This window comes from Nicotiana sylvestris, chromosome 10, assembly GCF_000393655.2.
Source record: "Nicotiana sylvestris chromosome 10, ASM39365v2, whole genome shotgun sequence".
NCBI classification, from domain to species: domain Eukaryota; kingdom Viridiplantae; phylum Streptophyta; class Magnoliopsida; order Solanales; family Solanaceae; genus Nicotiana; species Nicotiana sylvestris.
In genome coordinates, this window is record NC_091066.1 from 44,121,255 (window position 1) to 44,144,016 (window position 22,762).

General features: G+C 39.4%; 1 protein-coding gene across 1 annotated transcript in view; it reads left to right on the forward strand.

The window, feature by feature from the left end:
- LOC138879260 (uncharacterized) overlaps positions 1-17,582 on the forward strand; it is a 53,355-nt gene extending 35,773 nt beyond the window's left edge. The window contains exon 9 of the mRNA XM_070158864.1: positions 17,249-17,582. Coding sequence (XP_070014965.1) covers positions 17,249-17,582 — 334 coding nt within the window. The remainder of the gene's footprint in view (positions 1-17,248) is intronic.
- The last annotated feature ends 5,180 nt before the right edge of the window (positions 17,583-22,762 follow it).

Consider the following 22,762-nt stretch of genomic DNA (forward strand, 5'->3'; position numbering starts at 1 on the left):
TGGTTGATAAGCGAGGTTTTGATATAGGGGTCGAAATGAAATTCTGAGAGTTGCAGTAGTTCTATTGTGTCATTTGGGATGTGTGTGCAAAATTTCAGGTCATTCGGACGTGGTTTGGTTGGGTTTTTGATTGAAAGCGTAATTTGAAATATTTTAGAAAGTTTGGCTTGAATCTGATGTGTTTTGGGTGATTTAATGTTGTTTGAGGTATTTTGATGATTGAAACAAGTTTCGATAAGGTATTGGGATATGTTGTTGCTTTTGGATGAGGTCCCGGAGGACTCGGGGTGATTTCGGGTGGTTAACGTAGAAGTTGAAATGTTATTGCAGCTACTGAAATTGCTGCTTCTGGTGTTTTCGCACCTGCCGTTTGGGGACCACAGGTGCGGCGCTGCATATGCGAGAGAGTGGCCACAGAAGCAGTTTATGGGAATTTGTCAGGTACCGCAGAAACAGCTAAGAGGACCGCATCTGTAGATTCGCATATGCGTATGTGGTCGGTTAATTGTTTTCCGCATAAGCGAAATAATGACCGCAAATGCGGTACCGCAGATGTGGTTGAAGGACCGCAGATGCGAAAAGGGTAAGTTATTTCATTTCGCAAATTTGAGTTATTTCACCATTTTTGACTTCCGCTTGGGAGCTTTTTGGGCGATCTGAGAGAGGGATTTCAAGAGAACTTCATTGAGGTAAGGAATTTGGACATAAAACTTGTTCCTATGCTATTATTTCATGGATTAGAGCTAGAAATTATGGAAATCCAAGGTTAAAATTGGGGAAACTAGAACTTGGAAACTTAGGCCTTTAATTGTGGATTTGAAGGATCATTTGGGGTCGGATTTGAGAACTTTTGATATGTATGAACTTGTGGGGAGATAAGGAACCTATTGATGTAAAAATTATCGAATTTCGAGACGTGGGCCCGGGGGTCGGGTTTTGGTAATTTCGGGATTTATGCCCTTTATTGATTGTTTTCGCTTGGGCTTCGTTCCCTTAACATATTTTAACGTCCTTGTTCTGGTTTTGGATAAATTTGACGCGCATGGAGGCCGATTCGAGAGGAAAAGGCGTCGCGAGCTAGAGATTTAGCCGGTTCGAGGTGAGTAATGATTGTAAATGATGTTTTGAGGGTTTGAAACCCCGGATTGCATATCGTAGTTCTATGTTGAGCTCGATGACGAGCGTGGGGTTGTGCACTATTGGGAATTGGGAATTGGTTCTCCCCGATTGATGATTTTACCGCGTATTTGAGTGAAAACTATTTGCTATCATCATTATTTGGGTTGAATTCCATATTTGGGCGTAGTGCCAACTATTTGAACCCTTCGGGGATTTTTTTTATTAATACTTCCTCACTGTTTTGACTTTATGCTTGAACTCAGTCATGTTACTTTCCACTATTTTACTACTCAACCATGTTTACTCAGTTTTAAGACTTAAAATGATATTGTAAATGATGTTTGGGCTGAGAAACACTGTTTTACTATTGCCCGAGGGGCTTGTAAGGGTTCTTGACTTAGTAAGGCCGAGGACTTATATTGTGAGGAAATGCTGATACTTATTTGAGGTCGAGGGCCTGAGATATGTGTGTCACGAGGTGGCTTGATTGATATACGGCTAATGGCCTAGTTTTGATTCCACGAGATGGCTTGTTATTGTGCTTGAGCCGTAAGGGGCCCCTCCAAGAGTCTGCACACCCCCAGTGAGCGCGGGTACCTATTGTGATGTGAGATTGAGCCCGAGGGGCTGATATTGTTCTGAGATGTTGCCCGAGGGGCATGTACTGTTCTGAGATGTTGCCCGAGGGGCGGATTTGTTGATACTATGCCTGAGGGGCGAACCTTTATGTATTTACTTTTCATAATTGACTATAAATTTCCTGCTTAATTGTTGAAAAAGGCTTTTCATGAAGTAAATGTTGAATTAAGGGATTTTACCTATCTTTCACTACTTCATGGATTTTTAAATGGTATTACTGCTTCATTATAGAATGCTTTGTGCTTTACATTATTTCTTGCTTTCAGTCTTTATTTACATTTGTTACTCACTGATTTAGAGTACTCACTTTACTCCCTACACCCCTGTGTGCAGATTCAGGCTTTGTTGATCCTGCCAGTGCGAGTCGAGAGCTCCCGACGGACATTCGGAGTTCACGAGGTAGCTGCTTGACGTCCGTAGTCCCTTGTCTCTACTCCTTTATCACTTTTATATCTTTTCAGACAGTTGTACTAGTTTATTGACTTAGAAGATTTGTATTATGACTTATAAATGCTTATGACTAGTGACACCCCGGTTAGGGCTGTGTATGAGTGTTCTTCCGCGTATCTATGTTATCATGGTTATTTCGGATTTATTTTATCATGTTTAGACCATTTCTTAAATGTTTAACTGTCAATAATTAGAAAATAGGGAGTGTTAGCTGACATTGTTTTCACGAGAGGCGCCATCACGACCAGGTCCGGGTTAGGGACATGACACTTCACTTCAGGTATTATGACTTGTACGCATGGTCGGAATTGAATTCCGGGAAGTTCGGAGTTGATTTGGAAAGAGAATTCTAATTTCGGAAGCTTTAAGTTGGAAGAATTGAGCAAGATTGAATTTTTGAGTAAACAACCTTGGATTCGGGATTCGAAGGTTCCAGCAGGTTCGTATGATGATTTTTGACTTGGGCGTATGTCCGGACCGGGTTTTGGAAGAATTGGGAACGTTTCGGCAGCTATTGTGGAAGTTAGCTTTTTTGAAGGAATTTCATATGTTTGAGTTGAAGTGCATTTTAGTGTTATCGATGTCCGTTTGGGATTCCGAGTCCGGCAATAGCTCCGTATGGTGATTCTGGAGTTGGGGGCGCGATTGGAAGTGAGTTCGGAGGTCCTTAGATCATTTTGGAGTCATTTGGCTAAAGATAGAAATTTAAAGGTTTTTTTTGACAAGATTGACCGGAAGTATACTTTTTGATATCGGGGTCGGAATCCAATTCTGGAAGTTGGAGTAGGTCTGTAATGTCAAATATGACTTGTGTGCAAAATTTGAGGTCAATCGGACATGAATTGATAGGTTTTGACATCAAATGTTGAAGTTTGAAATTCTAAAGTTCATTAAGCTTGGATTGGAGGTCGATTCATGATTTTAGCGTTGTTTGATATAATTTGAGGCCTCGAGCAAGTCCGTAATATGTTTTGGAACTGGTTGGTGTAATTGGATGGGGTCCCAGGGGCCTCGGGTGAATTCCGAGTGGTTAACGGATTGAATTGGGGTTGGAAAGAATAGCTGAAGCAGCTGATATCTGATATAACCGCCCCTGCGAAGTTTTGGCCACAGGTGCAGAGCTGCAGAAGCGGCCAAAAAGACGCAGATGCGGTGGTGAAGGGTGAAGGCTGGGACCACAAATGTGGTCAGGTTACCGCAGAAGTAGGAGCGCACCTGCGGAAGAAGGAGCGCAGAAGCGGAAATGGGCTGGGAGCCCCGGACCGCAGAAGCGGTAATTGGTCAGCACCTGTGGGACCGCAAAAACGGCAATTGGTCCGCACATGTGGGACCGCAGAAGCGGTCAAGAGACCACAGGTGCAAAAGGACTAGAGGCAGCGAGCTCTCGTTAAAAATCGAGTTTTGGTTCATTTCCACCTATTTTCACTTCGGGTTGGACTATTTTGGAGCTTTCGGAAGAGAGATTTTCTTCATCCCTGCCAAGGTAAGTTGTTCCCACTCATTAGACGTTAAATACATGATTTTGATTTGGATTTGAGCATGAAAAATTGGTAGAAACTTGGGGGTTGGGGGAAAACCTAGAAAATGGATATTTTTTATTTTTACCATGATTTTGGGTATGAAATTAAGAGAAAATCATATATTTGAGTTCGTGAGTTCATGGGTAAATTTTATCTTCAAATATTTTTGGAATCCGGGCACGTTGGCCCGAGGGAAATTTTGTTAACTTTTCGAACGGGGTTAGGAATTGTTATAAATTCGATTGTAATGAGTAATTGAATATGTATTAATGGATTTTCATAATCATTGGCTAATTTTTGAGCATTGTGCATCGATTCGAGTCTTTGGAAGAGCGTGGAATGCCGGTTATGGATCTTCGAAGCGAGGTGAGTCTCCTTTCTAACCTTTTAAGAGGGAATTGTCCTCATAGGTAAAATAATTGGTAATGTTCTCCTATTTGTAGGGGCTACGTACACACGAGGTGACGAGAGTCCGTGCATAGCTACTATTATGTGTAAGTTCGGGTAGTCTAGGACCCAAAAACATGCTATACCTGGAATATATGTAATCTTGTTGGTAGTTGAATTGCTTAAATCTTATCGAATTGGAAAATAAATTTATAAAAGGGATTAAACTTCATTTTCTTAAATCGCTAAAAGAGAATTGGCTTTTATTTGGATAGACGTTCCCCGATAAATTCTTAATTTGATGTTTGAGCATGTATTTCTATGTGTACCTGCGTCGCTTGTATGATTCGCGAGCAGGGTATTTGTTTATTTATGTTAACCGTGTCGCATGTATGATTCGCGAGTGGGTAATAGATGCATCTATGGTTCGCGCCGTTCGACCCTCAGCAATGCAGATTTTACATTTATGTTGGATCAGGTCGTACGACCTCGGCATGATATGCGCATGCTTGTATTGCTTGCCTGAGAATTTTAAATGTTGATAATTGCCCTTCCTGGCCAGAGATAAATTGATAAAGATAATGAAAAGTAAATATTTGGAAATCCTTCATTATTTGAGAAGTTATTTACCTGCTTTCCGGCTTTATGAGTTTAATTTTGCTTTATGAAATCCATGAATTTCTCACACTTTTACTATATTATCATTGGACCATTAGTAAGTGTCGAAGTCAACCTCTCGTCTCTACTTCTTCGAGATTAAACGAGATACTCATTAGGTACACGTTGTTTTCGTACTCATACTACACTTGTTGTGAATTTTTGTTGCACAGGCACATGCATCTGTAGTGGTATAGTGGACGTAGCAGCATGGTTGTTACGGAGACTTAGGTGAGCTGCGTCGAGACGACCTGCAACCAGCCGAGTCTCTTTCAAATTACTGTATTTACTTTCTTTACAATATTGTATTCCGGACGGTTGTTGTATTACATTATTTCTCAGAAATTGCTCATCTACCACCGGGTTCTGGGATGATCACGGGATTTTTCAGCAGTTAAATTTTGTAAAGACATCCTCATTTATCTAGCGAAGTTTATTATTTATTATTTATATGTTTAAATGAAATGATTTCAAAATAATTAAAATGAGAAATTGCTAGTAAATTGTAATTGGCTTGGCTGACAGTAGTGTCCGGCGCCATCATGATCCTTAGTGGATTTTGGATCGTTACACTTTTCCTTTATCCTTTTCTCTTCCTAGATAAACTAATTCATATATGTGTAACTAATAGTCTTCTTTCTTATTTCATAGATGAAATGATTGATATACGTGAAATAATTCCTAAAACCTCTAACTTGTTAAAAGTCTGATTTACTGCTACTCTTGGCTTGAGGCCATTAAATGGCTATTGTGGTGGAAGATTTTTAGATGATTAATATAACTAGTGATTATGGGCGGAGTAAAAATGGTGATCATCGGAATTTCAAGGACTCCATTTTTTTCGGCGCGAAAAAACTTTCAGCTAATAATTGTTTTTGTCCAAATATGAGTGTGTTTGCTTTATATATGTATAAATTTTTCCTATTAGTGCAATTTATGTGTGGAAGGAAGACAAAATAAAGAAAGAATATAAGCTGAAAAAATGGTGGTTGTCGGAATTTCAAGGAGTCTATATTTTCCGGTGCGAAAAAAATTTCCGGTGATAAATTTTTTTGTCCAGATTTGATGGTGTTTTTGCTTTAGATATGTATAATTTTTATTTTGAAAGAATGATTTATGTGAGGGAGGAAAAGGAAAATAAAGAAAGAAAGAAAGAAATAAGAATATAGGTGGTCGTCGGAATTTCAAGGACTCCATTTTTTCCGGCGCTAATTTTTTTTTCCAGTGGCAGAATGTTATGTCCAGACGTCGTCAGTGTATGTTGTATTCAAAGGAACCTCATGTAATGAAGAAAAAAAATAATATTATAGAAAAAGATAAAGAAAAAGGAAAAAATAGGTAAGAAAATATATATATTTAATTAAAAAAATTTGCTCCTCATTCTCTTTAAGAGTGGAATACACACACACTGCCACATAAGCCATTACAGTAGAAATAATTCTACTATAAAATAGTTTAAGGAGATAATAGGACCCCCGTAAAGAAAAGGTGTGTAGTTCAAAATATGATTATAGTTCAGGGGGTACTTATGCATTTTTCCTATTTAATTAATATGAATATTTGACTGTTACAAATGTACGGGGTCGAGTAAATTGATGATGCTCATGATTTTGACTGTTACAAATGTACGGGGTCGAGTAAATTGATGATGCTCATGATTTTGACTGTTACAAATGTACGAGGTCGAGTAAATTGATGATGCTACAAATGCTATTGTAGGTGCATGCAAAGAAATGATAAAAATACCTATTTCTGCGGGGGAGAACATGCCATTTAACAAAAACATTCTGATTGCAAAAGCATGGTTCGATCAAGCTGCTGACCTTGAGATGTGAATCATTCAACACATAGGATGGCGTACTCCTCCTGTTTGAACTGGGGTTTGAGACCAAACTCCGCCTTAGATTTGCCAAATATATCCGGATGATGGATTTTCCAAAGGGAATCCAACCTAGAATGTCCTCTTTCCAAAATAATAACGATATATATATATATATCATGCGCTGGGCGCCACCTACAATAAAATAGTAGTATTTGTTCAAATATATATATATATAGAATATAACTGCATCTGCTACTTTTAATATTATCATATCATCAATCATACTACCTAAGAAGAAGATTATAATCTTAATAAAGACAGACCTTACCATCTTATAATATAAAGAATTTATTTTATATCCTACCCCATCATATATTGGTATCAGAGCAAGAAGATTTTTGGACCAGACAGTTTATGAAACAATATATTTTTATTAAATACATAAGTTACCATCACCACTTAATATATATTAGTCTAAAGAGCATTATAAATAACATAGAATATAGAGAAACATTACAATTAAAACAGAGCCTCTTCGAAAAACCAGAACTAGGTGTTTCAAATACTGAAAATTTTAAGAATTTCCTTCTCTTTGAAATAGAAAGAACTGATATTGAAATACAATAAGAAAAGGATTATATCAGAACAATCCAAAATAAGATAAAACATATCCCATTAAGATAAATTATATGTTAAGACAACATCCTTTAGCTAAACGAATAGCTTTTATCTATTCGATTTTAAGTAGAAATATACAGAGAAAAGAAGAATTAAAGAAAATACTACATAAAGTAAAAATTCTATCAATATCAACTTTAGAATTAGCTAAACAAATAGAAAAAATCAGATCTAAAAATAAATAGAGAATCAAGTTATATAGTAATGCGTAGTATTAGTACAGAAGCTATATCAGTTTTAGAGTGGGAAATACATTATATAGAAGGAGAAATATATTCAGAAAATCAAAGAATAATATTTTTTAAGAGCCAAAAAATTTGGATGCCATTAGGTTGAACAAGATAGATAAATTAAAGAACCTAGAATATTTAAATTTAAAAATATACCTAGAAAAGAAGTATCGAATATTAAAAGACAATACGGTAATTAAGTGTAATTTTAGTAGCAGAGAATATATATTACACACTGAAGATAAACAATACAATACTTTGGTAGATTTAATAATCAACTTTGGAGAGAAAACTCAAGAAAATAATAAAAACATAATAAGAACGTTAGATCTAGTAGAAGCATTACAAACTAAACAAAGAAAGACACTAGAAATATTAGAACAAAATTTGAATTTCTTAAAATCACAAGAACTAGAAATAGACAGAAAAATATAATTCCTGAACAATAAGTTTAACCTAGAAAAAATACCTACAAAAAACGAGATAGAAAAATTAATTAAAACTATTACAGAAAAACCCAAAGAGCTAGATATACAAACAACTAGATTAGTAGAAAAAACAACACATCAAGTAAAAGTATTAAAAAGTGAGATAAGCACCTTAAAAGAAAAGATAGAAACAATAAAAGAAATCACTCTCTCATGAATGATCTACAACAACTAGAAATAGATCCAGTATATGAGAACGCGCTAAAATTCACAGAAAGACTTCAGCCCAATCCAAAAGGACTTACCAACTATACTCCCCAAGGAAAAGCGGATCAAACAATAATAAAACAGAATAATACTTTAATAGTATTACTGTTAGAAATTATTAAAAAATTAGATAAAATCATTAAAGAAAAAGAGGTAAAGACTGAAATTCCAAAGGTAGACGATTTAATAGAACAATTAAAAAAGTAGAAATAATACCGCAAAAAGATAGACTTAGATTAAGAAAACCACAAAGATGGACCTTTTCCCATGTGGGTCAAGAACAATGAATGAAGAAAGATCACGAATAAGTTTTTCCGATAATAGAATAGGTAATAATATGTTAGCGAGAATATTAACTAGGAAAAGACAAGAAAAAAATCAGAAATTAGACGAAATAATAGATATAGACAAAGACATACAAATTTTTCAACAAAATCAACTAAGGTTACTTAATCCAAGAATATTAGATAACACAAGATATTTTTTGTGACGACCCGGCTGATCGTCTTAAGAATTAACACCCTGATCACCTATTAACTACTTTCCCCCAGTTTATTTATGCTATTTTGATTTGCCAGGATGTTCGGTTTTGAGTTTCGGAGAGTTTTGGGACACTTAGCCTCTAAATGAGAGCTTAAGTGTTGGAAAGTTGACCATAGTCAGAACAGTATGAAGACGACCTCGGAATGGAAATTCGATAGTTCCGTTAGCTCCGTTGGGTGATTTCGGGCTTAGGGGTGTGTTCGAATTGAGTTTTGGGGGTCCGTAGCTAATTTAAACTTGAAATGCCGAAAATTGAATTTTTGAAGTTTCCGGTCCGATTGTAAGATTTTGATCCGAGGGTTGGAATGGAATTTCGAGAGTTGAAGTAGCTCCATAGTGTCATTTGGGATGTGTGTGCAAAGTTTTCAGGTCATTTAGACGTGGTTTGGTTGGGTTTTTGATAAAAAAAGTAGAATTCGGAAGATTTTGGAAACTTAGGATTGAATCTGATGTGTTTGGTTGTTTGAAGCATTTTTAAGATTGGTACAAGGTTGAATAAGGTTTTAGGATATGTTGATACCTTTGGTTGAGGTCCCGGGGGCCTCGGGATGAATTTGGATGGCTGACGGAAGGATTTGGAGTTTGAAACTTGCTCCAGCTGCTAGTCTTCTGTCATAACCACACCTGCGGTTTGGGTTCCGCAGGTGCGGAATTGTATAAATGGCAGAGCCATCGCTGTCGCACCCCTTTTTTCTTGCGAAATCGGGTTCATGACATTTGGGAAGGCAACTCATTCCCTTTTGTGAATTTGGGTTTGAATTGAAGAGTCGCCATTTAATGATTAAGGTGCATTAGGACACCAAGAGGGTTTTAATTTGAGTAAAAAAATTGGGTAAGGGATTGAAATTATCCCAAAAGTAAGGTGTTAGGCACCCCTCAGGATCCACTAGTGTGGTTCCCGGCCAGACTATTGTTGTGACTTTAGGTGCAAATGACATGTAAGCAAATGAAACTTCAGATAAGAGGGTATTTTCACATAATGGTTGACAAATAAACAAAGTTGGAAAGAACTAAAAGAAAGCTGATTTTCCTTAAAGACATAGTTTGAAATCTTTAGAAGAAACAAAGAAACAAAGAGAAAGGGGGTCCTAGGTTTATTAATAATTTGGATCACCCCATACAATGGCCGGTAATCACTCCTCAATGAGGGACTACACGTGATATTATCGTGTGGCCATCATATCCATATCTACCCTTCCCACCCTGTTAAGGTATTAAAGCGCGGGATGGTCTCGTTTTACTTATTGCATGCTATTACCCGTCCCAATCCTATCAGTCCAGGAGGCATTTAGGACTACTAATCCTAAAGGGGAGGGGTATTAGCTTATTTGTAGTTTCAAAGGCAAAATTCTAAGGCGACACACAAAACATGTATAGCAAATTGGGGAAAAGCACATAAAAAGCTAAAAGGGCTCAGATACACCTCTTTTAAACAAAGAAGCACGTAATTAGCATGACTTACACATACTGTTTAGAGCCTGATTAAATACTAACATGTGAGGACTTAAAGGTTGAGGCAGACTGATTTATTACATAATTCAGATAAGAAACCCGAATCGGGCCTGCCTACTGGTTGTAGTTAATAGAACCGATTCAGTTTATAACTTTACCCTAAGGCTTGCCTAAGTGTTGGACATGGATCCTATGTATATGACATCTACTGAATTCAGAAAGCAATGAAATAACAAGGTCTAAAAAACTGAATATGGTAGTCAAAAAGAAAAGGCATGTTTAACGAAGGTTATAAGTTCTGCAACTACTGGTACTTATTATTACTGGTTTTAGCTCTATACGTGAATGAAGAGATTCAGATTCGATTAGGAATTCCTATATACATGCTTTCTATGCGTAGTTGATTTTAAGACTTTTGTAGACATGGTAAAAAAAATGTTGAAACCTTATAGACATGATATCCAAATGCATAAGACTGGTTTTAACCTATAAACATGGTATCTAACTGGCAGAAAAACCTATGAGCATGATATCTAGCTGCAACATTTGTTTAAAACCTATGAGCATAATATCTATACGAATGTAGTAATCCTATGATCATGATTTCTATGTGAAAATGGACATTCAGAATACCCTATAGGCATGCTTTCAATATGCATTTGAATGTGCAGAATTCAAAAACACCTATAGACATGGTATCTATGTGAGAATGTAGAATTTAGAATGACCTGTAAGCATAGTATCTACCCTTTGCATACATAGTTACCCGCCCTTTTCACTAGCCATCCCCAAAAGTTTATTACAAAATATTACAGCCCGGAATAAAGTAAAAAAATGCATCAGAAAATATAAAAGTACAACCAAAGGAGAGCCTGATTCAGACTTCATGTCTGAAATATGAGGTAAACCAACTCCAAGGGACCATGATCCAAAGCCTTTCTCCCATTTGAATGTGTCAAAGTTTCCTAAGAGCCTCAATAGGACTCCGGACAATGCTCACACCTAAATGTATTATTATATTAGGACAAGTGCAGTGTGGAAGGTCCAACCCTCAAGTGTCTAAGTTCAGAGGGAGCTCAAAGGGTCCCAAGGCAAGGCTCATAAGAGGGGAAGAACTTAAACACTAAGAGAGGGTGCAAGTGCAGAAACAGAATTCTGAAAGGGGAAAGGGAGAGGGAAACAACTACAAATAAGTACACATAGGGGAATAGGGAATAGGGAATAGTGAGATTATAAAGAGCCTATTGCTTAGGCAAGGGCAGGCTTCAAGCATGCTCAGCAATGGAGGATGTTAACATTCTCTCAAACCTGCCAGAACACACTATTTAGAGGCTAGGATCCCAAGGGATCGAGTTTGATTCATGGACAATAACTTGCAGTATTGCCATGCCTCAAACCATAGCTTAAACACATAAGAGGGCAGGGGTTTGGGATTCATAATAGAGCAGGCAGAAAGAAATGAATATGCTAGGGCAAGTGTTTAACTACACATAAGCAGTAAGCAGACAGGGATACAAAAAGTAATAAATAAACACATTGTTGTGAAGTTGAAATCTTAAATCAGGACATACAAGTTTCAAAGAAGTAAATAGATAAAAACAAGCACTAGGTTTTGTAAACAGACCACAGTTCAAGCAACAAGAGAGAATACTTTGAATGTAAGTATTAGTTCAGAAAGACTACGAGTGATGGATTGATGTCCTTATGTCAATGAAAGAGTCGATATTAATTGTGTGAAAACAGGCAGAAATAATGGTAAGAAAGCAATTAAGGAACTGGTTATCAATTAAAAAACAATCAATACAAGACTTCCTTTAATTAAGGAATTCAGATTCAAACGGTAAAACTATTTAAGGAAAGAAATCAAATAAAAATCCGGTGAAAAGTAGGCAATTAGGGGTAAATACATAGGAGATTTAATTAAGGGAAGAATTTTGAAATACACGGCTAAAACAAATAAGGTAAGGATCAATTAGTATACAGTAAATCAAGGGGTCAGAGGTTTGAAATTACTGGCTCATGAAGGGGCTAAGGAAAATATTCGACTCAAATCAAGTAACAGGAAAATCAGCAAGCAAGGAAAGAAATCAAACAAACTTATACAAGGGAAGTCTGAAATCAATCAAAATTGAAAGCCATTTTTAGAGGGAAGTTCAGCATATATAAAGAGCACACAAATATGCTAGGTTGAATTTAAAGCAAAGAAAACGTCATGCCATTGCAAAATAAGTAGGTAGTCACCTAGGTTAGAAGAGATACTATCAAATAGCATACAAAGGGTCCAGTATAAGGACCTTAGAAGAGTTTTACTAGAAAAATTAGAATCGCTTAAAGAAATAAAGATTTCAAGACTCAGTTAACAAATTCAGAAAACTTGAAATATGTCCAAAAGAGTTAGGTTTTCTGAAATCAAACAATTTCAAAGATGAAGAGCAAGAAAATCACATAGCCAAAGGTCTCAAAACTCGGATGAACCCCTAAATTTAGGGTTCTTGCCATTAACCTAGTGCAGAGACGAAAGGGCAAGTGATTAAGGGAGAAGATACTAATTGAAACAGGTTCAGAGGTCTCGGAAATGAACTGAGACCTTTAACATGCTCATTTAGTTGTAGGAACTCATGATAGGCATAGTAAAAGAACAACATGCGAAACCAATAGAAGAACTAGTAGAAGAAACAAATAGGAACATTGTGAAAAAAAAAACTTAACAAGAACACAATAGGAGAAAATATTGTAGAGAAAACACACAAAGAACACAGTAGAAGCAACATAGTGGAAGAAACACACAAAGAAAAAGAAAATCAGAGAAACATACAAGAGAAAAAAGAAAATCAGAGAAACATAACTCAAAAACCTAAGATCGGAAGAAATAAAGGTTTTGAAAGCATAGTTTTAAAAGAAATGTCAAGAAATCGTTTTAAAAGTTTAGGGAAAACATGGATCTAGAACAAATCTAACGAAATCAAAAGAATCTCAAAAGCTAGGGTTTTAGAGGAACCCAAACGGTGAGAAAGACTTGGATCGTCGTTGATCTAAACAGGAGGAGTCGAGGCCATGATCGAACAGACATGGATTGCCGGAGATAGCCATGGAACTCGAATCAAACAAGGTCTGGATCCAGCTTCTTCGTGGTCAAGTTATGAGTCTTTAGTAACCAAGCGTGTAGGAACCATAGTAGGCTGGTAGGTGGTTAGACCACCATGGATTCAGGCCAAGAGGTGGTCGGAGAAGGTGAGTGGAGCTCATCGGAGCAGAGGGGAAGGGGGAAAGTTCTAGAGAGAAACAGAGATAGAGAGAGAGAGAGAAGAGAGTCGGTTGAGTGAGGAAAGAGAGGGGTTTTGAGGGGTCGTTTGGGTTTGATTTGGTAAGAGTTAATCTGGGCCGTTGATCAACGGCTAAGATTTAATCCAGTTTGGGTCGGGTAGATTTAGGGATTGGGCTTGGGTCTTTGGGCTGGTTTAATTTGGGTTGGGGTCTGGTGTAATTTAGGCTAGATTATAAAGCCAAATCTGGTTATAAGTTAAATAGCCCCTTTTTTCTCATTTAATTTATAAAAATAGTAAATGAATTTTTTAAATCAAATTGAAAGTGCTAAAATTGTTTATAATATAAAATTAACAATTTAAAAATATATGACCTTATTTTATAATCACGAGACGAATTTAAACCTAAAAATGGCTAATATTGCAATTATACAATTTTATCCTTAAAATACCAAATAAATTTGTAAAAAAATATATAAAAATATCTTAGCCATATTATGGTGTAAACCTGAGATTCGAACAAATGAATCACCAAAATTATAATTTTGGGGATAATTATTGGGTTTTTCTTGATAGAATAGGGTAGTAAATTGATTTAAAAATCCTTGAAATATTAGGAAAAAATAATTGGACCTTGGGAAGTGCCTATATATGAACATACATACTATTTTGAAAGGTATTTTGTATATAAAAATACAAGAAAAAATTAGGTATCAACAATCGCAAAAGCGGATATGGGAGGGTCTTTAGGTTCCGCATATGCAAGAGGAATACCGTAGAAGTGGTGGCGCATCTGCGAAAGGGTAATCGCGGATGCAGTTTCTAGTCTTTAAGTGAAAGTTGCAGGTGCGACCTTTGGTCTGCAAAAGCGGGACCGCATCTGGTCGCAGATGCGAAAATGCCCAGGCAGAACATATAAATAGTTGCCTTCGCAAATTTGAGCTATTCTTTCACCATTTTCATTCGGGTTTGAAGGTTTTGAGAGAGGTTTTTGAGGAAAATAAAGGGGAATAACTTTGAGGTAACATCCTTGACTTCATAACACATTTTTATGTGATTAAAGACCTAATTAGTGGTGAATTTTTTTGGAAAAATGGGTAATTAGGGTTTGAGTTTAAGAGACCTTTAAATGAGGATTTGAGGGGTTATTTGGACTCCGATTTTAGTGTTCTTGTTATGTATAGACTCGTGATAGTACGAGGTTTCTGAAAATGTAAATTTCACGTGATTTCGGGATGTAGGCCCAAGGGGCGTTTTGACCATTTTACATAATTTCGCGTATTATCTTAGGCTTTAATTGTAGAATTAGTTACTTAAAGCGTTATTTATATTATGCAATTGAGTTGAATAAATTTGGGCCATTCAGAGTTGAGTACTCGTGCCAAAGACGTGGTGTCAGGTTGATTTTGAGCTGGTTCGAGGTAAGAGGCTTGTCTAACCTTGTGTGGGGGACCTTTCCCTTAGGATATGATATATTTGATAATTGAAACGCCTTGTACGTGAGGTGACATGCGCGTACTTAAGCTCATTGTTGAGAATCCGGTTTTTTCTTAAGTGTTTCAATTGAGTTCTTTTTCCTATTTTATATTTAGCCTATTTCTAGTTTAGGAAAGCATGTTTAGTTGATTTAATTGCTTATTTGCCTAAACTGCCTTAATTGCATAACGTGAAGCATGTTAGGCTAGAATTAACTATTTACTTGGTATGGAATTTAACTTAATTGGGTATTCTTGTGTTGCTACTTTGTGTTTTTGCTTTGGGACTACGGGACGGCATCCCAGGAGATCCCCTGTACATATTTATGATCTGAACAGAGGTGTAGGATACTAAGAGATCCTCAGGATACTAAGAGATCCCTAGCATATAATTGAGGATACCAAAAAATCCTCGGGGTACCAAGAGATCCCTGGCACGTATATTGAGGATACCAAGAGATCATCAGGATACCAAGAGATCCCTAGCATATATTGAGAATACCAAGAGATCCTCGGGATACTAAGAGATCCCTAGCATATTATTGAGGATACCAAGAGATCCTCAGGATACCAAGAGATCCTCGGCTATCATACTGGTTATGAGTGGTATTTCCTGGTGTTTGCCTTTATTTTTATTTCTGTTATTGTACTCTTATTAACCTATATAGATCCTTACTATAGATTTTTAATTGTATTGCTTACCTTATCCTGTCACCTTTATATTTATTTAACCTCAGTATGGCCCTGAACTTTCCTCGTCACTACCCATCTGAGGTTAGGGTTGGCACTTACTGAGTACCTTTGTGGTGTACTCATGCCCATTCTGCGCATGTTTTTTATGTGCAGATCAAGGTACCGCTACCCAGGCCTATCATTATTGAGGAGGCGACTACTCTAGAGTCTTCGAGGTATATCTACCGCGTCCAAACCGAAAAGTCTCTTTCTATTCCTGCTTTTAGTATTTAGCCCTTTCGTATTTTTCTATTCTTATTAGACATTCCGGAGTAGAGCTATGTAGTATCGATCTTAGCTTGTGATTTGTGGGTTTCTGGGTCTGGGATCTATGTATTGGATAATGAGAGTTAAACATGGTGTATGCCGAGCGGTACATTTAAACACTGTTATTACTTTATTACTATTTTAAAATATTTTACTTCTGCAAATTTTGGTTTTCTTCTGCAATTTAGGCTTACCTAGTCGTAGAGACTAGGTGCCGTCACGATGGTTCACGGAGGGAGAACCGGGGTCGTGACAAGTTGGTATCAGAGCTCTAGGTTCATAGGAGTCATGTATCACAAGCTGGTTTATGAGAGCCTCACTGATCGATACAGAGACGTCTATACTTATCTACCAGAGTCTATGTAACCGTTACGAAAATTTCCACTTTATTTGATTCCTTGTCGTGAGATATTTTGACATAACAATTCTAAACTTATATCTTCTATTCTCTCACAGATGGTGAGGACATGTGCTACCCGAGATGATCAGGCACCCGGGCCCCCTACTGCAGCCTTCAGAGGCCGAGGCCGGGGTAGAGGCCGAGGGTGCGCACGTGGTGCAGCCAGAGCACCTGCGCGAGCTATCGCCGAGGTACCACCTGCAGTTCCAGTAGGAGTCCAAGCACCTGATACGCCTACTGCTATTACTACTCCATCCCTTTAGGAGACTTTGGCGTAGCTCATGAGCATGTACACCACCTTGGCTTAGGCAGGGTTGCTTCCCCCTTGTTGCAGCCACATCTCAAGTCGGGGGAGGAGCATAGACTCCCGCCGCCCACACTCCTGAGCAGCGAGTGCATGTTGAGCAGATTCCTGAGATTATTTCTGGACTGCCTGCAGTACCAGCTCAGCCCGAGGACAGGGCAGCGGTTTTCGAGGAGGAGCAGCTGAGGCTTGAGAGGTTTAAGAAATACAAGCCTCCTGTATTCAGTGGTCTAGCATCGGAGGATGCTATGGGATTTCTATATGAGAGCTACTGCATTCTCCGTACCATGGGTATATCACGATCGAGCGGGGTTTCCTTCAGTACTTTCCAGCTCTGAGGAGCCGCCTATGAGTGGTGGCACACCTATGAGTTAGTCTGGATGAGGCTACTTCACTGACTTGGACTCAGTTTTCAGATCTATTCCTGAGAGAGTATGTTCCTTAGAGCCTCAGAGACGCATGGCGCGCAGAGTTTGAGCATTTGCGCTAAGGTACTATGACTGTATCAGAGTATGGTGTCCGTTACACCAGTTTGGCTAGGCATGCACCAGCCTTTGTTTCTACTATTCGCGAGAGAGTTCACCGATTTATTGAGGGCCTTATTCCCAGCATCAGGTCTAGCATGGCTCGTGAGTTGGAGATGGATATTTCTTATCAGCAGGAGGTGCGCATTGCTAGGAGGATTGAGCGTATGCATGCTAGAGAGAGAGAGGAGAGGGAGGCCAAGAGGTCTCGAGAGTCAGGCCATTATTCTGGTGCCCGTACCCCAGCTGCAGGTCATCATGGTAGGGGTTATATGAGTCGTCCTATTCATTCAACTCTTCTAGCAGCCAGTAGTGATCCAGCTCCTCATAGGCCTCAGGAGCCTTATTATTCACCTTCGGTTTCTAGCACGCCTTCTACGCGGGGTGCTTTCAAAGGTCAGTCCAACAGACCTGGTCTGAGTTAGTCACAGCCACCACGTCCTCCCAGAGCTTGATTTGAGTGTGGAAACACATGCCATGTGGTGAGGGATTGCCCTAGACTTGGGAGGAGTGTACCTCCACGGACTTCTCAGCCACAGTGTGCCCCGCAGAGTTCACAAGCTATGATTATAGCTCCGGTTGCTACCCCACCTGCTCAGCCAGCTAGAGGTGGAGGTTAGGGAGGTAGAGGTCTCCCGAGAGGGGGAGGCCAAGCCAGATACTATGCCCTTCCTGCCCGTACCGAGGTTGTAGCCTATGATTCTGTCATCACAGGTATTAAATTGGTTTGCCATAGAGATGCATCGGTTCTATTCGATCTAGGATCTACTTACTCTTATGTGTCTTCTTATTTTGCTCTACATTTGGGTGTATCTCGGTATTCCTCGAGTTCCCTTGTTTATGTTTCTACTCCTGTGGAAGATTCTCTTATTGTGGACCGCGTTTATCAGTCATGTTTGGTTGCTCTTAGTGGTTTTGAGACCAGAGCCAATTTATTGTTGCTCAACATGGCAGATTTTGACATTATCTTGGGCATGGACTGGTTGTCGCCCCATTATGCTATTCTTAATTGTCATGCCAAAACCGTGATGCTGGCTATGCCAGGTGTACCGCGTGTTGATTGGAGGGGTACTTTAGATCACACTCCCAGTAGAGTTATTTCTTTTCTTAAAGCTCAGCGTATGGTTGAGAAGGGTTGTGATCCGTACTTAGCTTATGTGAGAGATGCCAGTGTTAATACTCTTTCTGTTGATTCAGTCCCAATAGTATGAGATTTTCCCGATGTATTTCCAGCTGATCTTCTGGGCATGCCGCCTGATAGAGATATTGATTATGGCACTGATCTGTTACTGGGCACTCAGCCCATTTTTATTCCTCCGTATCATATGGCTCCTCTTGAGTTGAAGGAGTTGAAGGATAAGTTGCAGGAATTGCTTGATAATGGTTTTATTCGGCCCAGTGTATCACCTTGGGTGATCCTATCTTGTTTGTGAAGAAAAATGATGGTTCTATGCGTATGTGTATTGATTATCGCCAGTTGAACAAAGTGACAGTGAAGAACTGCTATCCTTTGCCTCGTATTGATGATCTGTTTGACCAGCTTCAGGGTGCACAGGTGTTTTCTAAGATTGATTTGTACTCAAGTTACCATTAGTTGAAGATTCGGGAGCCAGATATCTCGAAGACTGCTTTCAGGACTCGATATGGTCATTACGAGTTCCTTGTCATGTCATTTGGGCTGACCAATACCCCAACAGCTTTTATGCATTTGATGCACAGTGTGTTCCGGCCATATCTTGACTCATGCGTCATTATCTTTATTTATGATATTCTTGTGTATTCCCGGAGTCGGGAAGATCATGAGCAGCACTTGAGGACTGTGCTTCAGACTTTCAGAGAGAAGAAGTTCTATGCTAAGTTCTCGAAATGTGAGTTTTGGTTGGATTCAGTGGCATTCTTTGGCCACGTGGTATCGAGTGAGGGTACTCAGGTGGATCCGAAGAAGATAAAGACCGTGCAGAGTTGGCCCAGACCATTCTCAACTACCGAGATCCGTAGTTTCCTTTGTTTGGCAGGCCACCACCGTCGTTTTGTGGAAGGGTTTTCATCGATTGCAGCCTTTATGACCAAGTTGACCCAGAAGGGTGCTCCGTTACAGTGGAAGGAGGAGTGTGAGGAAAGCTTTCAGAAGCTCAAGACTGCTTTGACCACAACCCCAATTTTGATACTGCCTATAGGTTCGGGGTCATACGGTCTATTGTGAATCCTCGAGGGTTAGCCTCGGAGTGGTGTTGATGCAGGATGGTAGGGTGATTGCTTATGCGTCCAGACAATTGAAGATACATAAGAAGAACTATCCTGTTCACGACCTTGAGTTAGCTGCCATTGTTCACGCCCTGAAATTTTTGTGCCATTACTTATACGGTATGCCTTGTTAGATTTATACTGGCCATCGGAGCTTGCAACACCTGTTCAAGCAAAAGGATCTAAATTTGCACTAGAGGAGGTGGTTAGAGTTGTTGAAGGACTATGATATCACCATTTTGTATCACCCGGGCAAGGCCAATGTAGTGGTTGATGCCTTGAGTCGTCGGGCAGAGAGTTTGGGGAGTTTGGCATATTTACCAGCATCGGAGAGGGCTATGGTGATGGATGTTCAGGCCTTAGCTAGCCAGTTTGTTATATTGGATCTTTCAGAACCTAGTTGGATTCTAGCTTGCGTGGTTTCTCGTTCTTCCTTATTTGATAGTATCAGGGAGCGACATTATGATGACCCTCATTTGCTTACCCTCAAGGACAAGGTTTAGCACTGTGATGCCAGAGATGTGACTATTGGCGATGATTGGATATTGAGGGTGTAGGGTTGGATTTGCATACCCAATGTTGATGGGCTTCGGGGGTTGATTCTAGAGAAGGTCCATAGCTCGCGGTATTCCATCCATCCGGGTGCCGCGAAGATGTATCAGGATTTGAGGCAGCACTATTGGTGGAGGCAGATGAAGAAAGATATAGTTGGATTCGTAGCTTGGTGTCTCAACCGTTAGTAGGTGAAGTATGAGCACCAGAGACCGGGTGGGTTGTTTTAGCAGATAGAGATTTCGAAGTGGAAGTGGGAGAGGATCACCATGAACTTTTTAGTTGGGCTCCCACGGACTTTGATGAAGTTTGATCCTATTTTGGTGATTGTGGATCGGCTGACCAAGTCCGCTCATTTCATTCTTGTGTGTATTACTTATTCATCGAAGCGGTTGGCAGAGATTTATATCCGGGAGATTGTTCGTCTGCATGGTATTATCGTGTCCATCATTTCAGATAGAGGTACTCAGTTCACATCACGGTTCTAGAGGGCCGTTCAACATGAGTTGGGTACTCGGGTTGGAGTTGAGTACAACATTTCACCCTCAGACGGACAGACAGTTCGAGCGCCCTATTTAGATTCTTGAGGATATGCTTCGTGCATGTGTGATTGAGTTTGGAGTGTCTTGGGATCAGTTCTTGCCATTGGCGGAGTTTTCTTACAACAACAGCTATCAATCCAGCATTCAGATGGCACCGTATGATGCTTTATATGGTAGGCGGTGCAGATCTCTGGTGGATTGGTTTGAGCCGGGTGAGGCCAGACTATTGGGCGCAGACTTGGTTCAGGATGGTTTGGAGAAGGTTAAGGTGATTTAGGAAAGATTCCATATAGCCCAGTCCAGACAGAAGAGTTACGTGGACCGGAAGGTTCGTGATGTTTCCTATGAGGTTAGAGAGCGGGTTCTACTTCGGGTTTCGCCTATGAAGGGCATAATTAGATTTGGGAAAAAAGGGAAGTTGAGACCGAGGTTTATTGGCCCTTTTGAGATATTGAGGCGTGTTGGGGAGGTTGCTTATGAGCTTGCCTTACCTCCCAACTTGGTAGGGGTTCATTCGGTATTTCATGTTTCGATGCTCAGAGGTATTACGGTGATCCGTCACACGTGTTGGATTTCAGTTCAGTCCAATTGGACAAGGATTTATCCTATGTTGAGGAGCCAGTGGCGATATTGTTTAGACAGGTTAGAAAGTTGAGGTCAAAGAACATTGCATCAGTAAAGTTTCAGTGACGGGGTCAGCCGGTCGATGAGGCTACCTGGGAGACCAAGCAGGATATGCGCGGTCATTACCCTCATCTTTTCACTACTTCAGGTATGTCTCTATGCTCGTTCGAGGACAAACGAATATTTAAGTGTAGGAGGATGTGACGACCCATCCGGTCGTCTTAAGAATTAACACCCCGATCCCCTATTATTTACTTTCTTTGAGTTTATTTATGATATTTTGATTTTCCGGGATGTTCGGTATTGAGTTTCGGAGAGTTTTGGGACACTTAGCCCCCAAAATAAGAGCTTAAGTGTTGGAAACTTGACCGTAGTCGGAACAGTATGAAGACGGCCTCGGAAATAGAAATCTGATGGTTCTGTTAGCTCCGTTGGATGATTTCAGGCTTAGGGGCGTGTTCGGATTAAGTTTTGGGGGTCCGTAGCTAATTTAAGCTTGAAATGCCGAAAGTTGAATTTTTGAAGTTTTCGGTCTGATAGTGAGATTTTGATCTGAGGGTCGGAACAGAATTCTGAGAGTTGCAGTAGCTCCGTAGTATCATTTTGGATGTGTGTGCAAAATTTCAAGTCATTCGGATGTGGTTTGGTTGGGATTTTGATCAAAAGCGGAATTCGGAAGATTTTAGAAACTTATGCTTGAATTCGATGTGTTTTGGTTGTTTTGAAGTTGTTTGAAGTGTTTTGAAGATTGGTACAAGTTTGAATAAGGTTTTAGGATATGTTGATGCCTTTGGTTGAGGTCCTGAGGGCCTCGGGATAAATTCGGATGGTTAATAGAAGGATTTGGAGTTTGAAGTTTGCTGCAGCAGCTGGTCTTCTGTTATAACCGCACCTGTAGTTTGGGTTCCGTAGGTGCGTGTCACGCCCCCTTTTTCTTGCAAAATCAGGTTTATGACCTTTGGAAGGGCAACTCATTCCCTTTTGGGAATTTCGGTTTGAATTGAAGAGTCATCACCTAAAGATTAAGGTGCAGTAGGACACCAAGAGGGTTTTGATTTGAGTAACCAGAGATTGGGTAACAGTTTGAAATTATCCCAAGAGGAAGGTGTTAGGCACCCCTCAGGATTCACTAGTGTAGTTCCCGGCCAGACTATTGTTGTGACTTTAGGTGCAAATGGCATGTAAGCAAATGAAACTTAAGATAAGAGAGGATTTTCACATAATGGTTGACAAATAAACAAAGTTGGAAAGAACTAAAAGAAAACTGATTTTCTTTAAAGACATAGTTTTAAATCTTTAGAAGAAACAAAGAAACAAAGGGAAATGGGGTCCTAGGTTTATTAATAATATGGATCACCCCACACAATGCCCAAAAATCACTCCTCAATGAGTGGCTACACGTGACATTATCGCGTGGTCATCATATCCATATCTACCCTTCCCAACCCGTTAAGGTATTAAAGCGCGGGATGGTCTCGTTTTACTTATTGCATACTATTACCCGTCCCAATCCTATCAGTCCCGGAGGCATTTAGGACTACTAATCCTAAAGGTGAGGGATATTAGGCTTATTTGTAGTTTCAAAGGCAAAATTCTAAGGTGACATACAAAACATGTATAGCAAATTGGGGGAAAGTACATAA